The 12,804-nt window shown below is 39.4% G+C and overlaps 1 protein-coding gene across 1 annotated transcript in view; it reads right to left on the minus strand.

The window, feature by feature from the left end:
- Window positions 1-1,728: 1,728 nt before the first annotated feature.
- Window positions 1,729-12,804, minus strand: part of CAPZA1 (capping actin protein of muscle Z-line subunit alpha 1) — a 29,215-nt gene continuing 18,139 nt past the window's right edge. The window contains exons 6-10 of the mRNA XM_042464151.1: window positions 9,172-9,251; window positions 8,391-8,469; window positions 7,149-7,220; window positions 5,404-5,466; window positions 1,729-2,770 (exon numbers count right to left, since the gene is read on the minus strand). Of these exons, the coding sequence (XP_042320085.1) occupies window positions 2,630-2,770; window positions 5,404-5,466; window positions 7,149-7,220; window positions 8,391-8,469; window positions 9,172-9,251 (435 nt within the window). The 3' untranslated portion in view covers window positions 1,729-2,629. The remainder of the gene's footprint in view (window positions 2,771-5,403; window positions 5,467-7,148; window positions 7,221-8,390; window positions 8,470-9,171; window positions 9,252-12,804) is intronic.

A 12,804-nucleotide genomic window follows, 5' to 3' on the forward strand; every position in this document is an offset into this window, starting at 1 on the left:
AAGGAGCAATAGCCGCCACATAAACAGGCAAGTAAGATGTAGTAGAAGGGAGGGCTGCAGCTGCCCCTACTGTGTAAGTAATAGATGGAGGATGCAATAAGCACAGTTGCAGGGAACAGCAACAGGGATTGTGTGGATGACCAAGGAGATGAGAGCTGGGGGTGATGGAAGGGTATCAGATAGGGAGGCAAGGAGAAAAGTCCAATATTCTGCAGGAGCAACTGGAACATGTTGTGGTGCGAGATAGAGGAACGGTGGGTGGACATCACAAAAGTGTGTGGTGGAGGGATCTGGGAAGAAGGCAAGTTGAGAAAGCAGCAACAGGATCTCTGACTGTGGGTTACATTCAGCAGCACATTTCATCAATGCTTGCATCCCATTGCCTGAAGCACTTGCCTCATTCTGAGCAATGACAGGAACATCCCTGTTTATGAACTGTAAATCGCTTTGTCAAGTGGATGGAATGTTGCTTCAACTGGCAGTTTGTTATAAATGTGTTTGACAGGGAATAACCAGTGAAATGAGAGGGAATTATCAAACCATGTCTTATTTCCTCCTCTCATGTCTGCTGTTTATCTCATTCATTTTATCCCTGTCAATCAGATGGTAGGACTGTGTTGTAGTGTTGAAAGAAATTTTTGTTTTTGGTGTCAGTACAGAAATATCAGGCAAAACTCTTGTGCATAACAAGAATGTTGTTTTCATCTTCAGCATGATCTGTCCTGCAATATTATTTATTCTCACAAAAAAAACAGTAAGATATGTTTGGTTGACAGATACTGGCTGACATGAGGACACTGTAATGTAAATTATAGGCCAGAAACTTGGCCCATGGCTCACTTGCAGCTCCCCAAGGCCATTCCCAAAGATGCTCCGCCCATCCAAAATTGTTGCATTTTTGGAAATTCAAAGTACTCTCCCCCTAATACACACCAGTCATTAATGACTGTAACATCTATATTCAGAGGTGCCATATATCTGATTATTGGATGCTAGGAACAAAAAGAACTGTGGCTAAAAGTCATATTCAGAACTAGATTATTAGCTCAGTTTAGAAAACTTTCTTATATTAGTGTCACATTTTTAGCTCCTCTAAAAATTTATAGTTGTGCTCATCCATAGTAAGTCAGGAGTTGTTGGTTATTAAACTACAATGTGCAGGAACCATTTGCTAGTGTGCACAGTTCATTCACTTCCATTTTGATTCTGCTAATCAGAGGAGTCATAGAAAGGTAATCAAAACATAAAGAACCTAATATTTATTATATCTGCAACTGGAATTATGACTTATTGTGCCAAAACATGTCAGAATAACAAAACATCTTAAAACAACAATGATTATTGATTTACAAATGCAAACTTGTTTGGATGCAATAAACTCTAATCCTGGATTAAGGTGCAATACTAAACTATCCATGCCTGCTTAATTTATCTGTTCATATGAACAGGAGGACCAAAGTAAGAGCAATGGACCATCTGTATGAGCACACTGATAATGATATACATTGACTTACACCATATTCTAGTCCCAACTAGAATAGCAATATTAAGCCAATGGATATACCTATGTGCTGACTTATTCAATTTATGCAATAGATCTACTCTACTTGAGACTAACCAATAGGATTCCAGTCATGGTGTCTTAAATCAGGATTGCTATTAACACATGCACAGTGAAACACGGTATTCTCTAAGCATGTCAAAAGAAACTGACAACATCAAAACATGTTTTGATGGAAATCTTTTATTGACCACTTAGACATGTCCATTTATACATCTCTAGTACAAATGCCATCAACCTACCACAAAGCATTAAAGCACAATAAATCAAATGTTCCTTAAACATGTACAGCTTTTGATTTTTATAATTTCTTTATTTAAACAATGTCTCAGCAGCAATCAGAAAAGTATTTTAAAAAAAGAAAAACAGAGGACCCATCCTGTAAATCAACTGTATTTCCAGGAAAAGTCAAAAGAGAAAAACAGTTCACATGAAGAAAATGTGGCTCAAGTCTTTGGATTTAAAAAAGAAACAAACAACCCTCTCAAAACCCACCATTCCAGAGGACCTGGCCTTCTTGGGATTTTTGGGAGAAGTACTGTAAACACCTTGCAAACATAAAAAGCAAAGCCTAGAAGATATTGCTAGGTGGCGATTGGCAGTTGTGGGAGAGGAGGGAGGACAAGTTATATCCTGTGCAGTGAGACACCACTGACACTGCCAGCAGTCTTACTAAACTGATTATAATACCTGGAGTGCTGCCAGACGTATTGGAACGGTATCCCAGTACTACCAGCCTGCATTTCTTAAGACTGTCACAGGTAAGGAGTTTTCCAACCAGTAACTAAGGACGTACGGCACTGATCTCAATGTGGCCAAAGGCAAAAAGCCTGCTAGGAGATGTATTGTTACATTTTGTGTAGGAGTTTTACATGGCAGGAGCACACAAAACAAGACAGGGGTATGAGTTGACAGTCCTCTCTAAGGCTAGAAAACCTGTTAACTCTGAAAGCCCTAGGCAAGTGCCAACATTTCAGAGAACCCACTTACTTGGCATAGGACCACCTTAGCTTTGTGTTTTTTGTTTTTTTGCATGCTAACATTTCCTACAGCACGACTGCTCTAGCTTTATGCATTCTGCATTTCTTTACCAATCTTGTAGCTGAGGATTTTGTTCCAGTCAATCTTAGTACGGGTAACAGGCAGCTGGCGGCGTAAGGCTTTGAATGTGGTGTCTGACATAGTCTGATAATTTTCACTGATGGCTGTCTGTAAACAAGCAAGAGGGTAACTGGTTAGAAGAACTGTAAAGATTGCATAGACATTTCACTTTGTATAGACTGGTTACTCCCTAATCTACATTAACCTTATCTTTGTACACTCAGCCAAGTTGGTCAATGCATGATAGAAGTGTGGCTCTTCCAAAAAGATTTATTGTTACTTATTCCAATTTTGAACTATCCACAAACAAATATTGCTGAGTGGCATGAAACATTTTAAATTCACTAATACCACAATAAAACAATAACTAAAGAAGGAGAATACAAAACCAAAATACAACTGGCAGCAGAGAACAACAAATTCCAGTATATATAACCAAATTAAAGTCAGCAGGAGGGAATAAGTACAAAGGTACAGAAGCAATGCACGCTTTCAGGTAGAAGGTCACCTATGAAATCATACACAATTCAGAAAACAAAAGAGCACTGAAACTATTTTTCAAGAAATCCCACAATAAAAGGAGACCTAATGGACCAGACCAGAAGTCAACATGTTTTGATCCCAGATCTTCTGCCATATAAGAGTGTGTGGGTGGGAAGGGGTTTCTTACATATTGGGGAGATGGTTGGAGAAAAAGAAGTTTGGGTGTTGTTGTGTGCCTTCTGTGGCTTCACAAAAGACAGACATTGTGGATCCCAAGAGGAGTTATTTTACTGCTGCTAAAGGAGTTTAAATTTTACTCTCCTTTGTCTTGATCCCCAGATGGCAAAAACAGGGGGAGTGGCTATCTGAGATGCCGTTAAACCAACTGAACTGCAACAGAAACAACATCTGATACAAAATGTAGGCTTATGATTCTAACACCATAACTTTTCTTGTCCTATATTATCTTTTAAACATCTTTTGCCTAATAAAGAAGCCAGTGCAGATTCAAAAGCTTGCATGATGTGTTTTGCGCATTTTGGTTGGCTAATAAAGGCATCACTCTTTTGTAGATTTAGCTTTTGTTGTATTTTGCTATGTGCCAAACATGGGTATCCCTGAATGATTACTGGCTGAATGACAGTTGAATAATTATACCACGTGTGCAAGTGTCCTGTCTTCTCTTCCTGACACACAATTTCTATTGTTGCTTCTGTGCCCTAAGTGAGTCTCTCTCTTTCTCTCAACATCTCATTCAGTCCAAGGGACAAACTTTGGTTGTGAATTGTCTATTTCTTGTTTAGAATGAATGATCTCTTATTTCTATGGTACATCTATCCCCTCTACTTTATGGGAGTTTCCAATGGCCTCTAAACATCACAGCTTCCAACTCTAATTGCATGGAGCTGGAGAAGTGTTGCTCATGGGTCACATGCAGACTAGGGAACAGATTTGTGCACCCTCAAAAAGCCCTGGAGCACTGCCTTCAGCAAGGGTCAATCAGTTAGAATCCAGGAAGTAGATATAATGGCAACACATCTTGCTGTTGGCATTCAGCAGCAACCGACAACACTGCAAACACACTTGATTTCTCTGCAAACCCCGCTTCTTTCCCACTCTCGGCCTGTACCTACCTCTCCTCTCTGCTTCTTTTCTTCTCTGTCTCCTGAAAGCTTCTGTTTCTCTCTTTCTCTCTTCAGAGTCCCCACCCACCTTTTGTCTCCTCTCTCTGCCCCCTTCCCAGTCTCCATTTGGGTCTGCTTTCCCTTCTTTATAATTCTCTCCGCTGTTTGCTTCCCTTTCTTTCTTATCTGCAGCCTGCTTGCTTCTCCGAAGAGCTCACAACACTTAATCATGTGATCGAGTATACAAACAAGCATAAAGTGTTTTTGGAGACTACACATACTTAGCAGATATATATCTGAATTTGTGCTATATACACAAAAGCGGGCAGTTGTGGATCACTTGATTAAAACCTACAATGCTGTTGTTTTTGGAAATAAGCAGATGTGCATATTCTTATTTTTAATTTAGTATACAGATTTCTAAACCACTACCTAAACTGGATTGGAAAACTATCTCATTGCTGAAATTTGAAGTCAACCATGGGAAAACAAGCATTTCATCTCTATAATTCAACTTCTGCTCAGAATTTTTGCTTTATAGTTATGTTCACTAATAACTCTTGAGCCAAACAATTGTTGTGATAAACAATTCACATTATATGTAATTTTATTCAATTACTCCTTCCCTCCAGCACAATAGTTTCAGTCAGTGGAAAAGACAGCCTATCGCCCATTCTCAAAATATGTGGGACCCTCTGAAGCATATTTAGGGAGTATGTAGTAGTGAAGAAGGCTACAGAAAGTCCTAGTATATGAATGAAAGTCACATTACACTGGATTTTGCCTATAAATGCTGTAACCATGCATGGCTTTGTTTCTTTGTCAGGCATATGGTACAGCAATACCACCCACTGTTTCAAGAAACAGGGTAAAGATATAACCCATCTGGCCATTATCTTCAACTTGTTATGAAAGTCCTGGAGGCAAGAACGCTGTTGAAGTTGAACAGTTATAGTTAGTCTTATTTAAGCCATCTTGAGTTCTATCATAGAAGAAAGATGGGACAAATATATAGTAAAAGAAATATATGGGCAATGTTCTTAGAAACAAAATATGGTTGAAAATTATAGCCCCATCAAAAAAAATGAAATATATTAATTTAAAGCATATATTACAAATTTACAGAGTTCTTACCTGATAATCATTTTCTGCATGTTCAATGATTTTAATAAATTCCTTGGCTGTTTGAACATCATTCTACAAAGATGAAGTTGCAAGAAATTGTCTATCACCATATGGTGAATTTCAAAAGATTTCATATGAACATATATACAAAAGTGAGTTTTATAGAATGGGAAAAATAGACATCCAACTTTTCTATTAAACACAGGTATCACAATTCCCAACTTCTGAATGGTAACTGCAGAAACAATGCTAATTTTTGCTAAATAATTTTTGCTAAATAATCCACTGATTTCTTTCTGCTGATGGAACAATTTTTGCAAGTGAAGGGCATTCTCCTTCCATGCATACCTCTCAAATTTGGATTCATTGTGTAAGTCCTATTATATGGCACAGTCCAATGTGAGTGTTTTAAATTCTGAACTTCCAGTCTTTAACCAGCCACAAACATCTTTTGTTGTTATATCTGAGGAGTGCTAAAAATTAGGGAATATTTAAAGGTATTTAAATTTTGAATACCTTGCATAGAATTGAGTTGAGCTTTGTGCACTGGGGTTTACTCCTGAGTCAACACACAAAACTGCACTGCACTTTGTATTCTTGGTGGAAACGTATATTAGTAAGAATTAGAAGTGGCCCTGCTCATTTTGCTTTGATCCCACAATAAAAATGTCTTATTAATGAAGAGCCTTCAGCAGTAACTGCTATGTATTTTATTATTACTGAACTTCCTGTTTACTAGATCCATGCCACTGGATCTGATGTTGCAGATCGGAAATGGACAAATGGCAGCCTGAGTGGACTTGAGTGTGGCCCACCCTTTTGTACCTACTCCATCCCCAAAGGATTAAAAACAACAACAACATTTCAATAAAAAAGCCATCCAACATTCTCTAATGACTACTGAAGAGAAGTTCAACAGGGGCTTTGTGGGTCCCCCCTCCAAACTGTTTTAGGTCAGTGGGCTTTCTAAAAACTTACAAGTGACTTCTGGTACTTTCCATCTGGAAAATGGCCTTTCCTGGCCCCAGAATAGGCCACGGAGATGCCAAAACCTGGTGTAACGAATAGCTCCCAAAGAAGATGAGAAATGCTTTCCAATAATTCTTTTTAAAAAATGGGTTGTTGGGAGAAGGGCAGGCTTGCTAGGTACTGTATAGTGCATGAGCCTGTGTGGCATCTGCAACTTCAGAATTTATTTATTACCCACCTATCCTGTTGCAGATTTTTAACTCATTAAGCAAGAAAAAATAATAGGTAAAATAATTAGCCTCTTTTAGATGCTATGTGTGAGAGGGGTGTTCAACATGATCAAAGAGCAGTAGAGACATGGTAATGACTCCACACACAAGGTTTCACTTCTGACATCTATAGCTTTACACAGGAGCTGACTGCACGGAGGTTTTGATCCCTGGAGAAGCCCATATCCAAAGGCTTTACCACTGTAGCTCTTGTGATAAGGCCTGGAAAAAGCTTCACAACATACCCACATCGCCCTACATAAATATATGAAGCATAAAGAGGGATTTTATCCCATAAAGGAAAGAGAAGGCATCTCAAGCACAGGATGACTCTGGAAAGACTACTCTATCTGCTGTAGTGCCCTTTCCCTATAGTTCATTCTTTGTAAGTAATTCATGGTACTGGTCACAGTAGAGATTTTCCATACTGTGGAAGGGCCATTTCAGTAAGTTCTCTTAACATGACCAAGGTTGGAAAGCAGAACTGCATGTATTAGGTAAACTTATACAACTCACCGAAACAGCTACAGAATCCTGTATATCTTTGTGACTAACCAGTTGCACGTTACCATCCTCATAGTAATGCACCTAAAATTAAAATAAGACACATGCTAAGATTTAGGTGCACTGTTGTGATGGGATGGGATGATAAAATACATAGTATGAAAAAGTTTTCATGGCCTGCTGATTAAAGTACCACTAAATTAAAAAAACACAACAATTTTATGCAGATCCCACCTTTAAATTACCCAGTGTGTTGTAAAGTATTTTTACATTCCCTTTTAAAAATAATTGATAATTAGGAATCACTATGGCAGTTCAAGATCTTTGTCTTTGGCCTTTGCTAAACATTAGTTGTTTAATTCCTACTAAGATAAGGCAGAATAATACAGTACAGTATTCCACTATTTAAAGTGGTGGCCCATGGACCAGTGTCAGTCAATGAGCCACCAACTGCAGCTCACTGGAGAAGCAACAACTGTCGCCAATAGATGCAAATACCGTATGGTACTAGTCCCTGACAATTTGGGAAAGTATAACTGCTACTCTCCCACATCAGATAACTTTAGCACTGCACTAGGGAGCTTAAAATTTGCTATAGTTACAGTTAATGAGGGATGAAAAAGAAGTCCATTAAAAACTTGCAAAAAATGTGGCAATTTTCTTCCTGAAACTTGCTGCCAGACCAAAACCAAAACAACCAGCCAAAAAACCCCACACATTTCTCTCACCATGACAATCTACACATTCATGGGGCTTGTGGGATGTTAAAGAGAAATTGAGCGCACACAAAAACCATATTTTAAAATGTGAATGTCAGAAAACATGTAAAATTGAAGAAAAAAAAATAAGAAACACAATTTAGTCAATGGGGGAATATATAACTTTGGAAAAATATACAGTATAGCTGAAATCACACAATAGAAAAAAATGTAGAAAAATCTGTATGAATATCAATGTGGGAAGAAAAAGAAAGTAATGCAGCTTAATACAACCAATGGTTGGGATGGGAGAGCAAGTAGAGTTTGGAGAAAAGGAACAAAATCAAGAATTAGTTTTACATTGCTACATCAAGTTGCCTTATCATACCAAGTTTATGTTCCCATCAGTTTCATATCAGAAACACAAGCTAATCAGCTCATTTAATTTTCAGCTTTGAAGTTTCAGACCATAGAATATGTCTGTCAATACAAGCAAAAATCACCAAGAAAAATTTTGGAGCATGTACTGGCTTTGTTTCCATGTAGATCAACTGACCTGAATTTTGAGCACTGCAACCACCTGAGCTGTAGGTGGTGTGATGGTAAATTTCCATTCTGACCTCCATCGCCCATTCCTACATAAACAAGGAGAAGACACTGGCATAAAGGCTCCTTTTACCAAGACAATGAATTGACCAAAAACACCCCACTCATAGACTTAGTGAAGCCGAATAAGATCCATCTTTCGGGGAGATTCACCTGGAATTCACAAGAGATGAGAGACTCCCCAAACAGTTGAAAAGTGAGATAACCACACTTTTCCAGTCTACTGCTGTTGTTAGTTATAATGCCATGGGCATTGAGGTCACAGCCAGCTGGCTATCTCTCCCTTTAAGAGTCTGATTCAACAGGTTGTGACTCAAATGACTCTTTACACTGAACATTAAGATTTTTAAAAAAGCAAGCAAGAAACATCCTCTGTGATGTGATTGTTATTTACTGGGACCACACTAGGAAAGAAGATCTCCCACTGCCACCTCATAGGGACGTTCTTCTCCCTATGGAAATGTCAGCTTCATAAAAGGGATTCTGATAATTATGTCTTCTAAATTTATGAGACATACAACTTAAAACACAGGTATATTTAAAATCAAAGGTAGTTTGGCCCACAGGACCTGCTTCTGAGGAATCTACTTTAAACATGGAAAAAAGGTGGCCACTAAGTAAAGTCAGACAGTTCCTTTTTCCCAGCAGTAGTTAAGGACACAATGGAACAATGAGGACAATTTTGGGCAGAATACAAATTAAAGGTAATTATTATAGATATACATACTTACCAGAAGTTTTTGGGCTGAAACTGATGACTCTCAATACAAGCAATGACTGTTGGTTGTCCATCTATATTCTTACTGTAAACCTGTGCCCAGAAGGAAAAAAAAATTACAAAACCAAGAAAAGAAACCTATTCCAAACTCTACCTTTACAGCAGTAAGGGACTTATCTGCAGAACAAGCTGGTCCTCACCACTCCACTGATATCCTAATATCACAACATGGTTGTAATGAAGTTTAGGATCTGGATTTGTTGGCCCTTTCTTTATGGTGATGGTCCTTTAAAGATTACAGCGACATCATCTGAGGACCGAAATATCCTAAAGGCACCAGATCCTGTCTGATTTTGGAAGTTAAGCAGCCCTAGTTAGTATTCGTATGGGAGACCATCAACAAATACCAAGTGCTATAGGCTGTATTTCAAAGGAAGGAAGTGGTAAACCACCTCTGAGTATTCTTTGTCTAAAAAAAAACACAAAACACCTATGGACTCCATGGGGTCATCATAATTGGCCTGGCAATTTGAAAGCACATGCATGCACACGTACACCTGTGTGTGTGCACACGCACCCACACCCATCCTCTGAAGAACCCTTGGAAAAACAACTCATATGTTACCGATCTACAATCTAATTGTCATGCCTACTGACCATTACCCCTTCCTTTTGGTCCATGTGGGAACCAAGGATACTGCAAGGCACAGCCTTCAGAATATCAGAAGGGATTATGAGGCTTTGGGTAGGAAACTGAAAGAGCTGGATGCAAAGGCTGTCATCTCATCTCTTCTCCCAGCTGAAGGGCATGGGTACAGGAAGGAAGAGGAAAATAGTGGATGTGAACAGCTGGCTCCGTGGGCGGTGCCGCCAAGAATGATTCATATTCTTGGATCATGGGCTGTGGTTCCATGGGGGGGGGACTTCAATGGGTTGTACCTCATCCCAGTTGGGAGAAATGTTTTTGCCAATAGTCTCAAAAATTTGATCAAGAGGGCTTTAAATTGAGTTATATGGGGGAGGGAGACAGTATTTTGGAAGGGAGGAATTTGTCAAGGGCTGGGAATAATAGTCAAACCGTTATAGAGGGAACAAGGCAAATAGTGCAAGGACCCAACAATGGGAAGGGAAAAAACATTACATAGGCAGCTAGCAGGGAGGACCCATGGTCTTCAGTGTCTCTCCACTAATGCACAGAGCTTGAAAAATAAACAAGATGAACTTGAACTCCTAGCACAACAAAGTAAATATAATAGGCATCACTGAAACCTGATGGAATGAGTCTCATGATTGGAATGTAGTAATAGAGGGGTACAATCTTGTATGGAGAAATAAGTCAAACAGGAAAAGAGGAGTAATAGAATTATATGTCAGGGATGTTTACAGGTGTGAAGAGATTCAGGACTTAAATCCTGGAAGCCAGGTGGAGAGCATCTAGATAGAAATTAAGGGGAGGAAAACAACAGGGATGTTATTGTAGGAGTCTACTACAGACCCCCCAAGTCAGACTGAGGAATTGGATGGTGCTTTTCTAGAACAGATAACCACACACTCAGAAAAGAGAGATGTAGTAGTGATGAGTGACTTCAACAATGCTGACATTTGCTGGAAATTAAACTCAGCCAAATTATACTTTAAGGTCTAGCAAATTCCTCACTTGTATGGAAGACAATTTCATTGTCCAAAAGGTGGAAGAGGCAACAAGGGGACAGATAAAAGGCAGAATTACTCAACACCTTCTTTGCCTCAGTCATCTCACAAAAGGAAAGGGGTGTTCAACCTGAGGGAAATGGAGCAAATGACACAATTGGAGAAATGCAGCACAGAATAAGTAAGAGGTAGTACAGGACTACCTGGTTAATCTAAATGAATTTGAGTCTCCAGGACCAGATGAACTACATCAAAAGGTATTAAAAGAACTGGCAAATGTTATCTCAGATTATTGCCACTGGTAATAATAGTTGAGAACTCCTGGAGAACAGGAGTAGTACCGGCACCCTGAAGAAGGACAAACATTGTCTCCATCTTCAAAAAGGAAAAAAAAGAGGATCCCATACCAGGAAAGATTCTAGAGCAGTTTATTAAACAGAGAGTCTATGAACATTTAGATGAAAATGCCATAGTCACAAAAAGTCAACATGGGTTTCTGAAAAACAAGCCATGCCAGACTAATCTGACCTCCCTCCCTCTCTCTCTCTCTATATATATAGATCAAGCTGGTAATTATATATATATATATATATATATATATAATTACCAGCTTGATCGATGAAAGGAATGCTGTGGATATAGCATATCTTCATTTCAGTCAGGCCTCTGACAAGGTCCCCTGTGATATTCTTACAAAGAAGCTAGTAAAATACAGACCAGACAACGCAACTGTTAGGTGGTTTTGTAACTGGTTGAACGGCCAAACCCAAAGGGTGCTCACCAATGCCTCTTCTTCATCTTGGAGAGAAGTGGCCAGTAGTGTGCCACATGGTTCTGTTCTGTCCTGGGCCCAGTGCTATTCAAAATCTTTAGCAACGACTTGGATGAAAGAATAGAGGGCATGTTTATCACATTTGCAGATGACACCAAATTAGGAGGAATAGCTAATATCTCAGAGGAGAGGATCAAAATTCAAAATGACCTTAATAGATTAGAAAGCTGGGCTAAAACTAACCAAGTGAATTTCAACAGGGAGAAATGTAAGGTTAGGCAGAAAAAATGAAATGCACAGATATAGGATGAGGGATGCCTGGCTTAACATGACTACATATGAAAGTGATCTAGGATTTCTAGCAGACCACAAGGTGACATGAGTCAACAGTTTGATACAGCAGCTAAAAAGGCCAATTCGATTCTAGACTGCATTAATAGAAGTATCGTGTCTAGCTCAAGGAAGTAGTAGTGCCACTCTATTCTGCTTTGGTAAGGTCTCACCTGGAATACTGTGTCCAGTTCTGTGTCCAATTCACAAAGGATGTTGAGAAGATGGAGTGTATCCAGAGGAGGGTGACCAAAATGGTGAAGGGTCTGAAAACCATGCCATATGAAGAGAGACTTAGGGAGGTGGGTATGTTTAGAGAAAAGATGGTTAAAAGGTGATATGATATCCTTGTTTAACACACTCCCTTGGAGTGCAGTGAAGTCTCCTTCTTTGGAGGTTTTTGAACAGAGGCTAAATGGCCATCTGTCAGGAGTGCTTTGATTATGTGTTCCTGCATGGCAGGGGGATGGATTGGATGGCACTAGTGGTATCTTCCAACTCTATGATTCTGTTATTCTAAATGATTATTCCTTGGCACCACTGCTACCAGATTTCTTGAAGGTTAAGAGGTGATATGATAGCCCTGTTTAAATTTTTGAAGAGATGTCATATTGATGAGGGAGGTAGCTTGTTTTCTGCTGCTCCAGAGACTAGAACCCGGAGCAATGGATGCAAGCTCCAGGAAAAGAGATTCCACCTCAACATTAGGAGGAACTTCCTGACAGTAAGGGCTGTTTGACAGTGGAACAAACTCCCTCGGAGTGTAGTGGAGTCTCCTTCCTTAGAGGTCTTCAAATAGAGGCTGGATGGCCATCTGTCGGGGATGCTTTGATATGGATTTCCTGCATGGCAGGGGGTTGGACTGGATGGCCCTTGCAGTCTCTTCCAACTCTA

The sequence above is a fragment of the Sceloporus undulatus genome, chromosome 4 (assembly GCF_019175285.1).
Source record: "Sceloporus undulatus isolate JIND9_A2432 ecotype Alabama chromosome 4, SceUnd_v1.1, whole genome shotgun sequence".
In the NCBI taxonomy this organism is placed as follows: domain Eukaryota; kingdom Metazoa; phylum Chordata; class Lepidosauria; order Squamata; family Phrynosomatidae; genus Sceloporus; species Sceloporus undulatus.